The following is a 21,349-nucleotide window of genomic DNA, read 5'->3' on the forward strand; positions in this document are numbered from 1 at the left end:
TTCTCCATAGCATGCTCAACTCTGGATGCTTAGGATATAAATTTGAAAGTTACACTTTCTGTTCTTAAACAGAGTGCAAAGAAGAAAGTAAATGAGTAAACAGACAAGATATGATGGTGTTGTCATAGCCCAGCCTCCAGAGATCAAGGAATGCTTCCCAGAGGAAGTGACAATAGAGAATACAGAACAGGATAAAACATACAGAGCAGCACAGAAGGATTTCATGGTTAACACCTGTTGCTTACTACATGCTATGAGATATTCTAAAGTAACTGATATAGTTTAACTCATTTAATACAAAACCCTCTGAGTTTTTATTGCTGTTATTCCTCTTTGAAAAATAAGAGAACCAAAGTGAGTCACAATTAGATACACCAGGCATTCTGAACCAAGAAAATAGCCATTTAATCTCTAAATAAGTGGCTTCAGACCCCAACTGCCAAAAACCAAAAGATGACTGAGTTAGAAAGGCAAATATAAAGAAGAAGGGCCTGGTGATGAGAGAATAAATCTATGGCAAATGGAGGTGGAATATTCTGTGCAGGACTTGTGACGATAAGGACTTGTGAGAGATGGAGCTGTCATCCTAGGAAGGGTCTGACAATGAGGGTGTTTCAAGTTCTACTTAGTTTACAAAGCTCTCACCAACACCCTAACTGCAAACCTTGTTATATAGCCCCTAACTCAGTTTGTACCACAATCTTCTCAGGGGGACAAAACATGAATACATTTTGGAGCATGCAAAACAGAAAACAAACAACCCTTGAAATTTTCAGTTAATAATATTCTTCTAGTTTACATCAAAATCTTAAAAAACTTCTCCACAGAGGACTCTAAACTACCATAGAAATTTAAACACAATCTATGTTTATGTTCTATCCATTTCCAACTTGATTAAATTACATGCATGCAATAATTATATGTAAACCAATGAACATGTACTTATATGTATCTACATGTGAATTAAATATGAAAGAAATGAAATAGTAGGTATCACACAAGCACATACTCAGCATTACTAGGTTGTCATAGCTCTTTCTTTTAAGATGGTAAACAGTTTTGTAAAACATTAGAAGAAATAGGTAAAAAGCAAACCAACAAAATACATGTCTTCATAAGCCACTCAAATCATTATGCTGGAACATATCATTAAAATAATTATATTATTTAATATAAATAAAGTTAAATTTTTAAATATTAGATGAGCCAAATGGTAATTTTTTTTTTTTTTTTACTTTCAGATGTGAAACTGTGGGAATAAATTACAAGGCCAACAGTTTACATTGACATTGAGTAATCAAATTATTTTTTAATTCCTGAATTTTTTTTACGTATTTAGTTATTTCTTTATAGTCCTGAGGTAGAATCCCGGGCCTCATGCTGGCAGGCAAGTACCCTAGTACTCAGCTATAACCCTACCCCACTAAATTCCTGAGACTTTTTAAAGAATAAAAGTATTGAAAGTATTGTTGTGTTTACTTCTTAATATAGAAATAATGGTAGTTATGTATAATTCTGTGTCCTAGAAGATGTGTTACACATAATGATAATTCCCTTTTTTATATTTCTAATTCAGTTTTGATAAATGTATCATAATTTCAAATACTTTCGTCATGGTATAATTCTCAAATTTTAAAATAATTTTAAATAAATTCTTCACTTTTTGTGTTACAGTCTATATAAAATGTTTTAGATTCATTAGTCACAAATTATTACATTATATAACATGAGATTTAATTGTTAACTTCCACATCTGATTAAAACTATCCCAGTGTCTATTTCATTATTTCAGTTTTAAATTTTCCCAGAATAACAATTTTGAAATTTAATTATATTCTTTTAATCTGTGTTCATTCAAGTATCATCTTTTGTCTGATGATTTAAAGTTAATCAATGATCAAAACCAAAAAAGGAACAGAGTATTACAATTCCAAAATGGAAGAAAATACCTAAACTTAGTCAAATGTCCTCACTTCTATCACATATACTCACAAACCTAATCCTCTATTATTTGCTTTTCTTACACATAGGGCATTTGCAAAAGGTCACTGAGTCAGTAATTTATTGGTGAGAATCAAACCACTCTCTTCTTCCCATCAATTTAGCTCATGCTCTGTCATCATCCTATTACATATGTATGAACTTCCTGTGGATCGACATTAGCAGAGACTGCCAGAGGGGTAGAGCATACGAAAAGTTTGGGATGTCACTTCAATTAATCAGTTGTACTAACCATGATTTGACTGCCTTCAATGGCTATTTTCCCCAGGATCTCTCCTTGCCCATTCTCTGCTTGGCAATCTCATCAACTCCAAAGGCTTTATCACCTCTATGTGAAAAATCTCCAACTTTTAACACTAGCAATAACTCTCTTCATATTGAGAGTCACATATTCAGTGTCTGCTTCATATTTGCTCCTCTAACTCAATATTTCTAAGACCAAACTCATCATTTATTTCTAAAGAGCCAAATCATTCTCTTATGTTCTAATTCTGTGAATGGCACCACCCAGTCACCTACATATCTTTGATTCTATCCTCAATCTTACCTCCTACATCCAATTAGTAGCCAGGGACTGCAGATTCAAACTCTGTGCATCTCTCACATCACTCCCTTCTTTCCATGACCACTGCTATCTCCCCAGCTCAGACACTCATTACTTTCTGCCCTACTGCCACAACCTAACTGATCTCTATACTTTTAAGTCCTTTGGTATCCTAACTTTCTCCACATAATCCAGGAGGTTCTAACCTGCAACTTTAATTAGGAGCTCCCAAAGAATTCCTGCTACAGACATGATTATATACAACGTCTCACCCTGGCATTTAAGACCCCCTAAAAGATGGTTACAACCTATTTTTCAACTACCTTTCCCCTCTTTCTTCATGTCCTTGTTGTCAGTTATACTACACTACTCTCTGTTTCATGAAACTGTCCTAAATTTACCTAACTGTAAATTTTTCCCAACTGTAGCTTTGTTCATGTAATTCAATTTTCTGGACTACTCTCCTTTCCCATCTCCATCAATGATTGCAAATTATCCTATGGATTTTTCTAGAGTTAGTTAAAATTACACTTCATATAAAAATGGTTTATCTATCCTCTCTTCTCCCATATCCCCATCTCATACATCTCATATGCCACTTTTTCCTCTTTATTACATTGCATTGACACCATATTCCACCAAATCACAGAATCAATTGCACATCTTGTTTACCTGTTCTCTCTCACCAACAACTATGAAGTCAATTAGAAAATAAATAGCCTTATGAAGGGTACTATAAATATTAAATGGACAACCAACAGTGAGTTAAACTATTCTCTTCCAAACATTTGTACTCAATGAAACCAAGTGAAGAATATCCATGAAATGTGCCCAAAATATAAAACCAGTATTTCATGACATTATTTTGTCTGTCCCCCAATCTAAAGAGATATACTAATAAATAAATAAATGAATTCACTAAAATGCTTCATGAATCTTCATACATATATATGAATGTTATATAGATATATATCTGGTATGATTATTATAAAACAGCTGAAAGGAGGGTAAACAGTGGTAGAAAACACTAGGTTTTAAGAATTGTATGCTTTGTCATATTGAATATATTTATGTACTATATTATAACAGCAACAATGTATGTATTTTTATTATCAAACTATGTAGACATAATAACACCGATGTTTAAGATGGTTAATAAACTGTACAACTCAATCTTTTGGATCTCTTGGAACAAAAAGTCCATGTATTACCTGCAATTTCATACTACTGGCCTCTGTAACAGTAAAACCAAAAGACTGATGAATTAAACACACAAAAATAACCAAGAAAAAGAAACAACCTCTTAGGAACTAAGAGCTGGAGAAACACCAGCAATTTAATTTACTGTATGTATGAATGAATGAACTAGAGCACCTGGCCAAATTTCAACATTTGTATACTGAAGACCTGTATAAGTAGAAAATGCAGAATCTAAAAAACATAAACATAAAGCAATCCATGACAATATTACATGCACAACATCTCCTGCCTGGTACTTCTTTTCCATTTGATTCAGTGCTTCTATAAATATCAAGGAGTTTCTTCTCTGTATCTGAGATACACTTTAGATATCATTTATTACCATACATTGGTTTGACCCAGAGGAAACTTAACAAAGTAACTGACTTACTTATTCCAAAAAAATATCTCTCATTGGTTGTACAAGATTTGCTCCTCTTGGGACATACATGAAATTCTCACAATATGGCAGTTACTCAATGAATTATTGAAATAATATAAAATACATTCCTAATAATATTCCAGAAACACAAAACATTTTGGGGCCTAAATGTCAAAATTTAATATCTATTTCCCAGTATTCACAGTTTTTCTAATAAACACTTTTAATGGTCAAAAAGAATTTTGAAGAGTTACTCTCACACTTTTTAGATGGAGAGGAAAAATAAAGTATAATTTATGCCAATAGAAATGAAAGACAGTTTATCACATTTTCCTGGAAATACTTGAAAGCCTAACTCACTAATACCTTTATTTTCAATTGGATACATCGTTCAGGAATTTATACCACTTTTAAAGGAAACACAGTCCTTAAAGAAATTCTTTGAAATTATGTTTAGGGCCACAAAGCATATTTTAAGACTTTAATACCTGACCTCTTTCCCTAGAGGCCTTTTAATTTTCTTCCCACATAAAAACATAATATGACCCTAGATGCACATAAGAATTCTGAAGAGTGATGTGCAAAGGATGTATTTTGCATATCAATTAGACCAGAAGTCTTGTCTAAACTGGCAAACCTCATTGAAAGACGCAAATAAATGTGAGCAGGGGCTTTTATCTGAAATAATATTATAGTGTCACATAAAACAAGAAAGCTAACACAGCACTTTGAAGGCCACATTATATTATTCTCTTGCAGTAGAGTTACATCCAAAAGGCTGAGCTTGTAAAATAGAAGGTTTTCTGTTGCTGTAGCAACATTAATCTCTGTTCTTCTGTTACAATTTCTTTCCTCTCTTTACCTCCCATGAATTCCTAGATTTCACCTACATACTTCAGACTATAATATAATAACAAAATTATAACCAGCTTTTCCAAAAATTTAGGAGTATGGGCAATAAGAATATGAGAACATGCCAGAAGGATAACACATCACTGTCAATATACATAACATAATGAAACATATTAAGAGTAACAAACACTCAGATTTTCCAATGATTCTAAGTTATATCAAATAAAAATATAAAAGCCATAAGGAAATAAATAAAACTCTGCAGATGTGCATGCACACATGCACAACTTTCAGACCCTTCTAATTTAAAACCAGAAGGAGAATAGGAAATGTTTTGTCAATAATGAAGTCAAAGTCAGGCATGGGTGCCAATAATCCCAGTTACTCAAGAGGTTGAAGATGGAGGACACAAGTTCAGGACCAGCCTTGGAAATTTAGCAAAATTCTGTGTCAAAATAAAAAATAAAGGAGTTAGGAGATTAGCTCAGTGGTAAAGCACCCATATATTCAATCTCTAGTATGGTGGGTTTTTGCAGGGAGAAACAGAAGTAAAGATGAGTGAAAAGAGGAGATAAAACATCCCTTTGGACTATCATCAAAGGGTATGCTGTTTTAATAATCAGTTTTAATTAGGCAAGGGATTAATCAAGGTTCATTTATGAGGCATTCTCAAGAGATACATGGATTACTTTTTGATATTGTTTTATTGAAGTATATTCTATGTTACATTGTTAATGAGAACGAATGTGACAATAGTAGTCTCCTACTTCTTTCCAGATTTTGACACGAAACACTGTACAAGGAACTGAAAAATACTAAATACGTCTAGGTCTGAGAAGACAGACAGGTTCAAAATTTAGATTTAATCTTGGCTCCACTGTACCCCTGCTGGGTATTACTGGGGAGTAAAGGAAGGATTGAACGAAAATCCTGGTACATGTTCTCATGTTTCAGGATATCTTACATCTAGGTCAAAATAGAATGTCTAATGAAGAATAGCACCAACTTTTGTTTCTAATGAAAATAAATTATGCTCAAAAATAGCACTTTTAACTATTTATATGTATATTAGATTATACAAATAATGTTTATATACATATATGCATATGTTTGTACACACACACACACACACAAACACACATGGGCTTGAACCCAGGGATGCTTAACCACCATAACCACTAATGATCCCACTTCTTTTTATTTTATTTTGAGATGGTGTCTCGCTAAGTTGCCCAGGTTGGCCTTGAACTGGTAACCCTCCTGTCTGTTTCCCAAGTAGTTGGCATTATAGGCACATGCCACTGTATCCAACTGTTTGTTGTGTGTGTGTGTGTGTGTGTGTGTGTGTGTGTGTGTGTGGTACTGGGAATTGAACCCAGGGCCCTACACGTGCTAAGCAAGTGCCCTATCATTGAGCTACACCATAGCCCTTTATTTTATTTGGAGACAGGGTCTCACTAAGTTTACCAGGCTGGCATTGAATTGGTGATCCACCTGTTTCAGTCTTTCAAGTGAGTGGGAGTACAGGCATGAGCCAACCTGCCCAGCTGGGATACTGTGATTTTATTTAATGGGTAAATGTTTGGTTGGCAACATACCACTCCTTACCAACATTCTCCTCTCCACTTGTCTCTCTTATCTCAGTGAATGGGACAATCATTCATCATACAATCTCTCAAGCATGAGGCGTGGTTTCCTTTCCTTTGGGTTATTCTGTCTTACTCAGAAATACAATGAATCTAAGTGCCAGTTGTCACTCATCATCACTACTGGGGCGAGGATTAGTGCTAGGAATTGAATATAGGGTATCACACACAAGCATGCTCTCTAGTATTGATCTTCCCTAACAGCCCCCTCAATATCACTATTCGCACTCATTCCTTGAGTAAAAATCACCAACATAACAAACTCAGATTTCTTATCTGAACTGATACAACAAAATCTCCATCTCATCTTGAAATGTCTAGTTTGTTCTTTAAATGTTCCACTCCTTGCTTAAATTCTCTAAATTTAACTTTATTTTCTTCTTCACTGACATCAGGAAAATGCTGAACTCCTCAAAATGCTATAGCTTGCTATTTATGATCAGATCCTTTACCACTTCTGCAGATACATTATTTCTAGACTGATGACTAAAAGTTATCCTTAGGACTGTTATTCTCCAATTGCATACTGAACTAATAAGCCTTTGTGTTGCTGCTTTCTCTCCTTATAATAGTACCTTTCTTCTTTCATCTGTCTGCCTTGGCTAACTAATACTCATCTGCTGAGTTGCAGCACAGATGCAACTTTATCTTCAGATCAACTTTCTGACCCAATCGGTCTAGGTAGATAATACTCCATGTGCTCCATAGTACACTGCACTATGCACAAGTATAATTGTGTGGGCCCTGGGCCATGGAATGTCTGGAAGCACCAGTAATTAGATAAAGAAAATTGACTTTCACCCAATGGGGATTAAATTCCCTTTCTTGGAAATCCGAGCTAACAGGCAAGAATGCAAGTACCAGTTAGTAGTTGGTTTTGTGACTGAGAGAAATGGTGTACAATTTGAGATTAAAATCACTTATAATGACAATGAGCAAATAAAGCTTTTGGAAATATAAACAGAAGAACTAGTACCTCAGGTGGGGAGAAAAACTCCCCTTAAGTTATTTTTAATCACCGAAAGCTAAGTCCTGACTTGAGTCCTGACATTTCCACAAAATATGTATCCTTAAAACATTATTCTTATGTTTAGCACCCTCTTAAACCCACACACACACACACACACACACACAAACACACACACACACACACACACACACACACACACACACACCCCACGTCTGTCTTAATTGATTTTCTACAAATGAAGAGCTGCTTTTGTTTGGGCACAGATAGGAGGTATTCTCTAGCAAGCATTCCACATACTTGCACTGTCCTTTTGTCTGTTCAGATAGACTCACTGAGAGATCAAAGTTGGTAATTCTTCATCTTTGTCTTTCTGGGACTTACTGTAAAACCCAGTATACATTTGTACTCAACCCAGTGTTGGTGGAAAAGTAAATGAGTGCAAAAGTGAATGAGGAACCTCTAGTATTCAGAATATGGACTAATTTTAAAGGCTGATTTTGTTTAACATAATGTTAAAAATTAAATGGAGTTTTCTCCTTGTTTATAATCATCATAGAAGCTTCCCCACCTATTAAAATGAAAACCTAAGAACCAGGGGTTGGGGTAAAGAGTAAGGAAGAGTTGGATGTGATTCTTCAAAATGACTGATAGAATACACAAGCCTCCTATAAAAAAAAAAAAAAAAAAAATTGGCTCCAGCAAAAAGTGAGCTTTAAAATGAGCCCAGGTAGAGTTTTTAAAAGATATTTTGTAAGGCCTGAACTGCTTTATGTGCTTTTTAAGAGAAAACTTGGAAAGAATCTGGCACACTGCATGTGTGACTTGGAGGAGAATTATTTGTAGATCCTCTCAATGAACTTTCTAAGCATCTGCATAAAGATCACAAACAAAGCAAAGAATACAATGATTAAAAGCACATTAACATTCTTTCAGCTTCTTGGGAAAGTCTCCATATCTAGTCATTATCTGGGCAATCTGCCCTCAGACTTCCTTCTACCTTAATATGCTCAAGAGAAAACTAACTTTGGAGAACCATTTTTTAAAAATTCTTTACGCTTTGCTGCTGTACCATGAAGTTCTAATTTCTATGAATCCAAACACTCATTTACTCTCAAGTAATGTTAGCTCTCAAGAGTCAAATGAGTTTTTAAAAAACACAAAATGTCATTCCAAAGCAATTAAAGAAGTTTTCTTTTATTGCTATGGCTGCTTTTGTTGGATCTATAATGTGCTTGTTTGGCTATCTATACAAAAACCCAGGTTAACATTTGAAGGCAATGTCAATTTATAAATCACAGATTGATTGCATTAATATCACTCTTTGCTATTTATATTTATTTTTATGTTTTAATTCTTACAATATCTTTGTCTTACAACAGACTGGTTTTTTGTTTTGTTTTGTTTTGTCTTGTTTGTTTTCTTTTGAGAAATGTGGAGGAGGTAAGAAAGGAAGGGAGGAATTTGAGTTCTCTGACATTTTTTTCATTTGAATTCTTCCATTTCTTCTCAACTTAAATAGCTCACAATAATGTGAATCTCATACTTATAGTTCATTTTTAATACTTGCCCAAGCACTCTAGCTGTATGTGTCATCCTCTGTAACTGAAAAGATCATGCCCCAGTTCTATTTACTTATTCTTGGTTATTTTTTCTATGGGGAGCACTCTCAAATGACCTTCAGTCAATCTCTCTTATTGATAAAATGACTTTTGCAAAACACCAACTTTTGAAAAGCAACACCTCATGATAACAGATATAATTTGGTAAGCTCTTTTTATAGCACATGGCATTTACCTTAGTCTTCATTTATGATATCCCATGAAATCTGCCTTGCACCCTGACTTTCCTCCATCTCAGAAAGAATATAATTCAATTTCCCTATTTGATAGTTAATAGAAAAACATGATTTAAGCTAATCATGACCATGTAACTGTTCATATAATCATGACCAAGACCAAAGACAAAGTGTCTAGAAATTACTTACTAAAATATAAAAATTAGGAAATGGGAGATTGGGGGAATAACTCAGAGGTACAATGCTTACCTAGCACGAATGAGGCCCTCAGTTCAAGACCTAGAGCTATAAAAAAATTAACGATGAAATTTAAAAATTGAGGAATGTTTAAATTCAGCCAACTTCTCAGTAAGAGCTCTAGAAAAAATATTCTGACTGATTGATATTCTAAATTTTTGTCAGAAACAGAATTGCTAGCAGGTGTGTATGTGTATGTGTGTGTACATGTGGTAGTTACTGATTTAAACATATATAAGATCTATTCATAAAAAGTAAAAGATTTATTCATAAAAAGTAAACATCACTTCTGGGTTTCTTCTTCATTTGTAAAATAAATTCTTGTGAATATATATTCTTTGGAATAATATATATTATTCTATATATATAAGTTAAAGATAATTTATTTTATATTTATATTTTACAATATAAGTCAAAATACAAGATTATGATGAAAACTTGGTGACTGTTGAAGCAAATTCTGAGAAAAACATAGCTGTTGCCAGATTAGAGAATGTTGGCTTTGAAAAGGTAATGCAAAGAAAGCAGAAAGCAGAAAGTGGAGTTCTGAAGAAATGTTTATTATACATTGTCCTTGAATTTTCAGAACGAGTTGGGTCCTTTATGTATTTCTGTGCAAGTTAATTCAACTGTCTGTCACTTGGTTGCATATCACCCCAACACTCCTCAAACAACACCACTAAGGAAGAAAATCTTATCTGAAGAGAATCTAAACCATAGATGGAACATTTACTAGTCAGCTAACTCCTTCCTATGTGCTGCAGTAACTGAAGAATTATGTTTCCTTCTCACAGGTCACTAAGATCTGAAGTGAATACTGAAATAAAGTATTCTAATTCCATAATGGAGTTTAGAAGATAAACTCAGGAATTACAGTGATGCTTCATGTTCCTTTGCCATTATTTCTTGTATGCTATCCCCTTCAGGAAATCACTGGTAGAAAAGGTGATTGTATTTTGTGATAAGAGTTGGTATCTGTAGTTGTCAGTTAAATGCTTCCCAGCATTTTTCATGTTGTGGCACACAAATAAAATAATGAATTCAATATTCCCTGTGAGAAATTACATGGATATGAGTGCCTGCAAGTATTTTTGTTAGAAAAAAGAAAAAAAATATGATTTCTAAATATTATATAAAATAAAATGCAATCATTGGGGAAAAGAGTAAGTATTTTGTGCAAAATACTTCTGGCTGGAGTTTCAAGGTCTGGATGTCATTCAATGTACTCGCCAGCTGCAGAAGTAATATTAAGTACTTTCCAAATTTTAATAAAAAATTTAGTTTGCTTCTGTACTACCACTTTTCTACTAAGTTAGCTATGCTTTAAATTATCATACATAATTCCTAACCAAGTTGTTTTCATCATAATCATTTCAATGTCTTGTTAGTTTCCTTTGATGAGATTTTTTTCAAACAAGCCAATGATCAGAAATGTTAAAGCTTATCTTATACAGCCTTCAAATTTTACAATAGTTGACACTGTCACTAAAAGAAAATTTAAATTTCCTGTAATAATGCGAAAATATTTTAAATCCAATAAAAATGGCAATATTTCAAAATAAGAAAAAGGTTGTAATGTACAACAGGCATGCACTGTTAAAACCATTAGCTAGGATACCAAGAATGGGCAACATTGGCCATGAATGAATGCAGATGGTAAATACATAAGACCACACATTTAGTTCACACTATGGGGCTAAGCCCCTGCCCAGCCACCCCCGCCCTCTCTCCCCACCGCTGGCCGCACCTTGGGCTGCAATCTGTGCTCCTTGGGCACCTGGACCACGAACTCCTCTGGCAGCTCCACGAGGCCCTTGTCCACGATGAGCAGTAGCGCGCTCCGCAGCTGGCTGCTGAAGGAGATGTCGGGGTGGTAGAGCGCCTCCTGGGCTGCGCTCAGCATGTCGCAGTGCAGCAGCAAGGGCTGGATGTCTCTCACTGTGCTTGCCACCTGCGGGGACCGCAGGGCGCACCATCAGACCTGGCTTGGCTAAGGCCAGCCTCAGAGGAGCCCTGGTAGAGGCTATCCCCAAGGCAGCTCTCTGCTGTAGGCTATGGCCCAGGACTCCAGCCACCCAAGGCCCCTCTCTGACAGCCCTGGAGCTAAGGCAATCAGGTAGTGGCCCCTAGGGTAATACTGTTCTAGTTAAACACTATTTTAATTAAGCCAAAAATTCTCATATTAATCCCTAACAAAGAAAATTGAACATAAGTATTAAAAGCAGAGTACATTACCTGAAATATAAATGTTATTTATATTTTTATAAATTCACAGCATTCTGCTAAAAATTATGGGCACTGACAGCTCTATAAGTGTAAATAAAATTATCAGTAATTGATCAATTTTTACACACTCCCAAAAAAAGGTTGATACGGGGGCGAAAAAATTTCAAAAGGTCTTTTTTGTTTATTTGTTTTGTTTGGTGTATGGTTACACTTAAATGGATTGTTTTATATTTATTTATTATGTTTTCAGGTCACTTAGCTAACATTTTTGAAATATATTATTTTAAGAGGCATGAAGGACATTAAAGTGAAAAAGATATACATACATATTTACCATTTATATACACAGTGATTTTTACTGACAAATGGTACATATTACATAAATGAATAAATATGGAAGACCACAACAATAATGAGAAAATAAAATTTTACACATGATTTTTATAAATAATTCACAAACAGTCATATATTTTATGCTATGAAAAGCGGAGCTATTTAAGTACAGGGTTTCTTTCTGGCAAACTGATACACCAAATAAATACACATTTCTCTACACTATTTGCAATTCATTTAATAGGTAGTAATGATAATGAAAATGTAACTAAAAATGGAAAATAAAGGACCTTACAAAGAAAAAATACTCTACACAAATATATCTAAGGTATTATAACGTGTATATTTAAGAACACATTAATAAACTATGTCACTAACATTTAACAGTCAGAAGAAAAACTAAGAAAATCAATAATGTAAGAGAATTGTTCTAAAACAAGTTAATGCAGTAATGCTGTAATGTCTTGGTATTAATATTTACAAATTAAGAATAAAAACATATCCCTTCAAATCATATGAAATGACACAGCCTTTATAGAAAAGAAAGCTGTATTAAGAATTTTATTAAACAATCCACCTATGATGGAAAACTTTAAAATATGTCTGAGATACTACTCTGAAAGAACTTTTTAAATTTAAATTCATGGTATGATTACTAATAAATCTATGCATAGGCAATCTGAATGACAGTTTGACAGCCTATGTGAATGAAAAGGAATCAAAGAAGAAAACAGGTTTTCACCAAACAAGTTATGAAAATCAAAATCTCTAAGTAATAGCTTTCTTTGACATTTCATTCTAGTAGCTTCTTTGATGTTTCCTTCAGTGGTATCTTTTCTAATTTCTTTGACTTCTAGAGTATCTCTTTCCTCACTGCCCAAAGTGACAGTGTGGCATTTAAAAATATTTTTACATAAAATTTACAGGCGTGTTTCCCCTAAAATTTTAAGAACCATTCTATGGAAAGTAATTAGCAAAAATGTATTAAAATGTTATCCCACAAGGTTCAGTTACAGTTAAGTTGAAAGATTTTACTCACAGCCAAGTTAACACACATGTATATTTGGAGTGATGGAGTATGTGCTTATTTGCTCCTTCATTCAACAAACATATACTAAGTTCACATTGTATCAGGTCCTCTTCTAGGTGCTGAAGAGTTTGGTGAGCAAAACAGACTATATATCTACTTTAATGAGTCACACATCTGGTGAGGGAAAGAGACAATGAATAACTATAGATAAATAAGAAAAATATCATAGATATGATAGTAATGTACAGAAAGTTTCAAAAAGGTAATATATAAAGGCTACTGTCTTTGGGTTTTTAAGGAAGATTTAATCTATGGGATTGAAATTAAAGTTGAAATTTCAGTGAAATTCAAAATTTCTAGCCAAACAAAAATCAGAAGATCATTGCAGACTACTTCAAAGGTCTCCAAGATGGAAGGGTCTGTTCAAGAAATAGCACCAAGGACAATGTGGAAAGGCATAGTGATTAAAGAGAATAGTCTGAAATGAGATTGGAGCAAGCCACAACCAGATTGTTTGCTCTGTAAGGCAAACTCGAGAATTCAGTGTTTAAAACATCTATTTAGGACACTTAATAAAACTCTTAAGAAGACATGATAGGAAAAGACATGAAAAAGAATAATAATTTCCACTGAAGTAGAGAAACTATTTCCAGGAAAGGTCAATATTTAGAGTGAATAGAGAATGACAATTGATTTAAAATGTATGTACAATAGAATCAAACATCAACTAGCAAATATAAACATGCCTGTATTTAAATGAAGAAAACTCAGCATCAAGAAGAAATGAGAACATCTTCCAAAGAGAACTAGAAAACAAGTTTCTGGGGATCCAGAAAGAGGTTTATGTCAAGGAATAAAATTATTTCAAGGAGGGAGACATGAATACAAAATACAGGAAGTTCAGTAAACTTGACTCTTAAATTGGAGGAAATTAGACTCTGACATGTTCTATGAAAAGTGTTCTAAAGTATTCTATGTGTCTACAGCTTTTACTCATTTTAATTTACCAATTATATGAAAGAAACCCAGAGGCAATGATCAATGACTGCAAAATAGGAGAGGCTATTATACTGCCAACATGGAGAAGGGTATTAGAATAGAGCTCCAAATCTTAACTTCTGTTTAAAAAATTCTTGTATATGCTACTCTTAAAATATTGTATGGCTCCTGGAGACACATTTATTTCGTCTTTCTGAAACTATTATAAAAATAGCTTCAACATAAGTCTTAAAGATAAATATCACATTTAAAAATATGCTATTCCATGAGAAGCATGTAATCTCAGGTCTGAAAAAATTCCTCTGACTCCCTTGCTAGATAATAACCCCTAGAAAATTCCTGTTAAAAGATTCCCAAACTTCATTTGAAGAGGCTGTGATCAGAATTCACTTTATACTTGGGCTATGACAACATTTGAAACATCAAGTTTCCTCATGTTAAGAAAGGCGATACCCATTCTGTAGTACTATCCACCTGCTTGTCTAAATATTCTATGTGTGGGCTATAAAAACAAATCATGTTACTCCTTGACAGTAGTTTTCTTTGGATATTTAAAGGAAGTCTTCACATTCTAGGTATCTTTCTTCTCCAGACACTTAAGAATTTTTTTTTTTCAAACAATGAAAAATACACCCAGCATGTGGCATTTACCACAATTTGGAGGCAATGCCTCCTGTCATAGTCTCTCCCATATCCATGTGGGACCAGTTTCAAACCCTGTTGTATGGAGTTTTATAACTTGTCCAAGGTTATGTTGGTTCTGGGACAGGAAGTGATGATAAGGCCAATGTGCCTGGTTGTTTCTTTGTACCCTTCTTCATAGAAAGAGAAACTTCATTCCTATCTGTTATAAAAATTACATATCTGATAAATATTTCATTATAATAAAATGGGGGATGTACTAGTTTTTAAATTTAAATTGCCTTAATCATACAAAATGTTCACTCTCATTACAGGTAATATGAATTATTGTTATATCCATATCTTCCTCATAATTAACTCATATTGAGATATTCTTATAATTAAAACACTTTTCATTTTGCTTTCCTAGTGGGGAAGCATGAAATGTAAAAATTATTGTTAAGTAAGTAACTAAATTGATCAAAATAAACAAAATACCTATGTTTATGTGTAGTCTAACAAACATAAAAGGCCATCAGAGGATCAGTTTCAGAATGTTGGTTATATGTGAACATGAGATAAGAAGTAATATAAGAAAAATAATATGTGTTTAATATGCAAAAGTATTTTTCATGGTAGTACCATAATGATCTATTATCTGTGGGACATATAGTTGAAACAAGTAACAAAAATACCATTCAGTGGTATATACTTTCAGAGATCAACACTGATTTGTAAATAATAAAAATATTAAATAAGCATTGTTTCTAACAATTTCTGCTGTTTCTGTTGATAATTTGCTTAGATGAGGACTTACATTATTCAATTATTCAGTTTCTTCCTCCAAACAGATACTGATCATAACACTGAGCATGAAATCTAAACAAAATATTGGGGTGCAGTACTAAAACAATTCGAAGAAATGCTAGACAACACCGTGTCATGTTTCTTAGAGTTAAGAGTGATTTAAATTTCATAAACTAAGTATGTTTCCTAAAAATCACTTATTTTTGTGTTTTTAAGTAATATTTTACCATGTCCCCCACTCCTCTGCCTAATCCTAGAGACTGAAACAATGGGTGCTCTACCACTGAGCTACATTCCCAGCTCTTTTCATTTTTTAAATTTTGAGACAGTCTCCCTATGTTGCTAAGGATGGCCTTAAACTTTTGTACCTGAGATTGCAGGCACATGCCACCCTAACCGACTATTATGTCTTTTCATTAGTTAGCTAATCACAAGTCTTACAGAATTTTAAATGTATGCTAATATAGCTATTATTCTAGTGTATGTATTCAACTTTGCCTTTCATGATTACTTCTTGGATACAAGATGCTTATCCTTCTATTACCTACCCAACCCTACATTCAGATTATCCTTCTTTTTTTTTTATTTTTTTTTTTATTGTAAACAAATGAGATACATGCTGTTTCTCTGTTTGTACATGGAGTCAAGGCATACCATTTGTGTAATAATAAATTTACATAGGGCAATGTTGTTTGATTCATTCTGCTATTTTTTCCCTTCCCCCCACCCCTCCCACCCCTCTTTTCCCTCTATACAGTCCTTCCTTCCTCCATTCTTGCCACCTTCCTTATCCCTAACCCTAAACCTAACCCTAACCCTAACACTAACCCCTCCCACCCCCCATTATATGTCCTCATCTGCTTATCAGCAAATTGCTCATCCAGTAGATTATCCTTCTTAATAGGAAGTCCTTTCCCTGACTGTTCAGACTTTCCAAATTGTACTTCTTTCTAGTATCACTCTTGCCCATAAATGTTCTCTCTCTCCCACTCCCTCTCCTTCTTTCTCTCCCTCTCTTCTTTCTCTCTTTCCCTCCCCACCTATATATACATATTCATATGCATAATCAAATTTCACAACTTCCACTTTCTACTAAAAGTTACTTATTGTCTCAAGTTTTGATTTCCAGGATCTAAACAAAAGCAGTATTGTTTTCTTCTCTATATGATGATTTTTCAAAATTTAAAAATTCTTGATTTTATTATACTCTAGTTTAATCTGAATATACTGTTTTGGTTGGTTCCTTTCTAGCTTAAATTATAGGTTCACAAAATAAGGTAAGTGCTTAGTAGGTTATTAAAATGCTTATAGAAGAAATCCCTAAGGGATGATTGGAAGATTTTGATTTAAATTTATATTCAAAGACTTATTTGAAAAGAGTTAGTTCATCATTAGATTGACAGCTTCAAGTCAATTTTTTCATATTAAAATTGCTGATACACCTACCTATGATTCACTGAATTATTAGGAATATTCACTAAACTATTTGAGAAAAACTGTTTAGCTAACTGGATAGGCTGTGTAAATTCTGGAAATTATACTGAAACAGTTATAACAGCAAATTAATGATTGATACTTGAATGTCCAATTCAAATTCAGTAGAATTCAAAGAGAAGGAAGGACTATTCCTTTAACTTCCTTATACATAAAGGAACATTTCCCAATTTTTCTTTACAAATAAAGGAATATATCCCAAGGTTGCCCCAGGACCTTCACTTTGATCGTTATGTCTTTCCTGATTTTCCCTAAGGTGTATGAGATAGCTACATAATTTTTTTAGATGCTGAGTAGTAATCTCCAACAAGAGTCATAAAAGTTTCCATTCAAGCACCTCAGTGAGTATGCTATGGGTAGAAATTACAACATGGAAGTTCTAACAGAGAAAAATCTGTTTCAATTCTTGGTCTTATAATAAAATAGCTCAGTAATGATAAATTGTCCTCCTATGTATGATAAAGCAATTTTCATGGAATACCTGGATATTATTCAACTGAATTCTACAAATTTCTTCTCTAGTGCAAATTATTTCATGCAGTGCTGGTGTGCCCTATGTGGTTGAGCAATTTCTCCTTCAGAATATCTTCTCCACTTTTTCTCTACAACATAGCTTGCTATGATAAAAAATAAAATAAAATATTATAAAAAAAAACTTTGGGTGATCGAAGATGTCGGCCTAGAGGGAGACTGCACCCCCTGTCGCTCCAGAACCCAGGAGTTAAGAAGGGGAGGCACTGAGAGACTCGGACTGAAATAGAGCCACGGGTGAGTCTGCCCACTGGGTAAAGCTCGGCCCGGGTGGCAGGCCCAGATAGAGGTGGCTTATCGGAGCCGGGCAGGGCAGCTAGAGTCATCCACAGGCAGCCCTGCGCACTCCGGCGGTGGGCCCCGCCCACACAGCCAGCTTCTCCAGGTTCTCGGAACGGAACTGGCCCGCTAGTGAGAGCCTTTCTGACCAGAACAAGCTCCGAGTCCCGGAGCCAGTGCAGCTCAGCGTACTCTGGCACGCAAGCAGATTCAGGGTCCAGACAGGGCAGCCAGAGACTTCCCCAAGTAGTCTGGACCCCTGCGGTGGGAGGTGCCGTTCAAGGCTAGCTTCTCGGAGCTGACCGCCCAGTGAGAGACTTTCTACATAGAACCAGCCACAAGCCCCCGAACCAACGGAGAGCCTCGATCTGCAAACAGCCTCTGGGATCAGGGCAGGGCAGCCAGAGACCTCTTCAGGCGGCTCTGCCCACTCCGGCTGCAGGCTCTCTTCTCGGGGTGATCCAAGATGGCGGCCTAGAGGGAGACTGCACCCCGTCGCTCCAGTACCCAGGAGTTAAGAAGGGGAGGCATTGAGAGACTCGGACTGAAATAGAGCCACGGGTGAGTCTGACCACTGGGTAAAGCTCGGCCAGGGGGGCAGGCCCAGATAGAGGTGGCTTATCGGAGCCAGGCAGGGCAGCTAGAGTCTTCCCAAGGTAGCCTTCCACACTCCGGCAGTGAGCTCCTCCCACACAGCCAGCTGCACGGTGCAGGCCCACAGTGAGAGCATTTCAGCACAGAGCCAGTTCCAAATCGTGGAACCAGTAGGGGGCTAGGGGCAGTTTTCTTCGGATACGCTGCTTTATCAGATTCCTCCAAGACATCAGGCTACTGAAGGCTGGGAGGTGATACACTGGAAATCTACCAGGACACTATAAGCCAATAGCGGAAAACTGCAATATCTCAGGGTCCCACTGACAACTGACCAATATGAGAAAACAAGGGAAGAAAATGTCCCAAACAAACCTAGATACTACATCAATAAAACCCAATGACAGCACAGCAGAAAGGGAGTTCAGAATGTACATAATTAAAACGATTAGGGAAGCTAATGAGGAGATGAAAGAGCAAATGCAGGCATTGAAGGAGGAGATGAAAGAGCAAATGCAGGCATTAAATGATCGCACCAATCAACAGTTAAAAGAGCAAATACGGGAAGCAAGAAATCATTTCAATAAAGAGTTAGAGATACTGAAAAAAAAAGAAACTGAAATACTTGAAATGAAGGAAACAATAAACCAAGTTAAAAACTCCATAGAAAGCATAACCAATAGAATGGAGCACCTGGAAGACAGAACCTCAGACATTGAAGACAAATTATTAATCTTGAAAGCAAAGTTGGCCAAACAGAAAAGATGGTAAGAAATCATGAACAGAATCTACAAGAATTATGGGATATCATGAAAAGGCCAAATTTAAGAATTATTGGGATTGAGGAAGGCTTAGAGAAACAAACCAAAGGAATGAACAATCTATTCAATGAAATAATATCAGAAAATTTCCCAAATCTGAAGAATGAAATGGAAAACCAAATACAAGAGGCTTATAGAACTCCAAACATACAAAATTACAACAGACCCACACCAAGGCACATTATTATGAAAATACCTAACATACAAAATAAAGACAGAATTTTAAAGGCTGCGAGAGAGAAGAATCAAATTACATTCAGGGAGAAACCAATAAGAATATCAGCAGATTTTTCAATCCAGACCCTAAAAGCCAGAAGGGCCTGGAACAACATTTACCAAGCCCTGAAAGAAAACGGATGCCAACCAAGAATCTTATACCCAGCAAAACTTACCTTCAAATTTGACGATGAAATAAGATCCTTCCATGATAAACAAAAGCTAAAGGAATTTACAAAAAGAAAGCCAGCATTACAGAACATTCTCAGCAAAATACTCCATGAGGAAGAGATGAAAAACAACGATGCAAATCAGCAACAGGAGGCGCTAGCCTAAAGGAATAGCCAAATAAAGGAGAAAACAAATCATGTCAAAAACAAATATGAGTCAATTGACTGGGAATACAAATCATATCACAATAATAACCCTGAATGTTAATGGCCTGAATTCATCAATCAAAAGACACAGACTGGCAGACTGGATTAAAAAGAAAAATCCAACAATATGCTGCCTGCAAGAGACTCATCTCATAGAAAGAGACACCCATAGACTAAAGGTGAAAGGATGGGGAAAAACATACCATGCACACGGACACAGCAAAAAAGCTGGAGTATCCATCCTCATCTCAGATAATGTGGACTTCAAACCAAAACTAGTCAGAAGGGATAAAGAAGGACATTACATGCTGCTTAAGGGAAGCATAAATCAGCAAGACATAACAATCATAAATATCTATGCCCCAAACATTGGCTCATCCACGTACGTCAAACAAATCCTTCTCAATTCCAGAAATCAAATAGACCACAACACAATCATACTAGGCGACTTTAACACACCTCTCTCACCACTGGATAGATCGTCCAAACAAAAATTAAATAAAGAAACTATAGATCTCAACAACACAATCAGCAATTTAGACTTAACAGACATATATAGAATATACCATCCAACAAAGAACGAATACACTTTCTTCTCAGCGGCACATGGATCCTTCTCTAAAACAGACCATATTTTATGCCACAAAGCTACTGTTAGCAAATACAAGAAGATAGAGATACTACCTTGTACTCTATCAGATCATAATGGATTGAAATTAGAAATAAATGACAGAATAAAAAACAGAAACTTCTCCAATACTTGGAGACTAAATAATACACTATTATATGATGAATGGATAACAGAAGACATCAGGAGGGAAATAAAAAAATTCTTAGAAGTCAACGAGAACAAAGACACATCATATCAAAATCTCTGGGACACTATGAAAGCAGTACTTAGAGGAAGATTTATTTCATGGGGTGCATTCAAAAAAAGAAGTAGAAATCAACAAATAAACGACTTAACACTACAGCTCAAAGCACTAGAAAAAGAAGAGCAGACCAATACCAAAAGTAGTAGAAGACAGGAAATAGTTAAAATCAGAGCCGAAATCAACGAAATCGAAACAAAAGAAACAATTGGAAAAATTAACAAAATAAATAGTTGGTTCTTTGAAAAAATAAATAAAATTGATAAACCCTTAGCCACACTAACAAAGAGAAAGAGGGAGAAAACTCAAATTACTAAAATTCGGAATGAACAAGGAAACATCACAACAGACACGAGTGAAATACAAAACATAATTAGAAGCTATTTCGAAAATCTATACTCCAACAAAACAGAAAACCTCGAAGACATCAACAAATTTCTAGAGACATATGAATTACCTAAACTGAACGAGGAGGACATACACAAC

The 21,349-nt window shown here is 35.1% G+C and overlaps 1 protein-coding gene across 16 annotated transcripts in view; it reads right to left on the reverse strand.

Annotated features, from left to right (window-relative positions):
- The window catches only part of Adgrl3 (adhesion G protein-coupled receptor L3), a 776,587-nt gene that overhangs the window by 461,541 nt on the left and 293,697 nt on the right, over window positions 1–21,349 (reverse strand). For 15 of the 16 annotated variants that reach the window (XM_047566096.1, XM_047566098.1, XM_047566083.1 and 12 more), the window contains exon 4: window positions 11,414–11,617. The exons of the other annotated variant lie outside the window; for it this stretch is intronic. In XM_047566096.1, coding sequence (XP_047422052.1) covers window positions 11,414–11,617 — 204 coding nt within the window. The remainder of the gene's footprint in view (window positions 1–11,413; window positions 11,618–21,349) is intronic. 16 annotated transcript variants of the gene reach the window in all.

Source organism: Sciurus carolinensis, chromosome 10, assembly GCF_902686445.1.
Source record: "Sciurus carolinensis chromosome 10, mSciCar1.2, whole genome shotgun sequence".
In the NCBI taxonomy this organism is placed as follows: domain Eukaryota; kingdom Metazoa; phylum Chordata; class Mammalia; order Rodentia; family Sciuridae; genus Sciurus; species Sciurus carolinensis.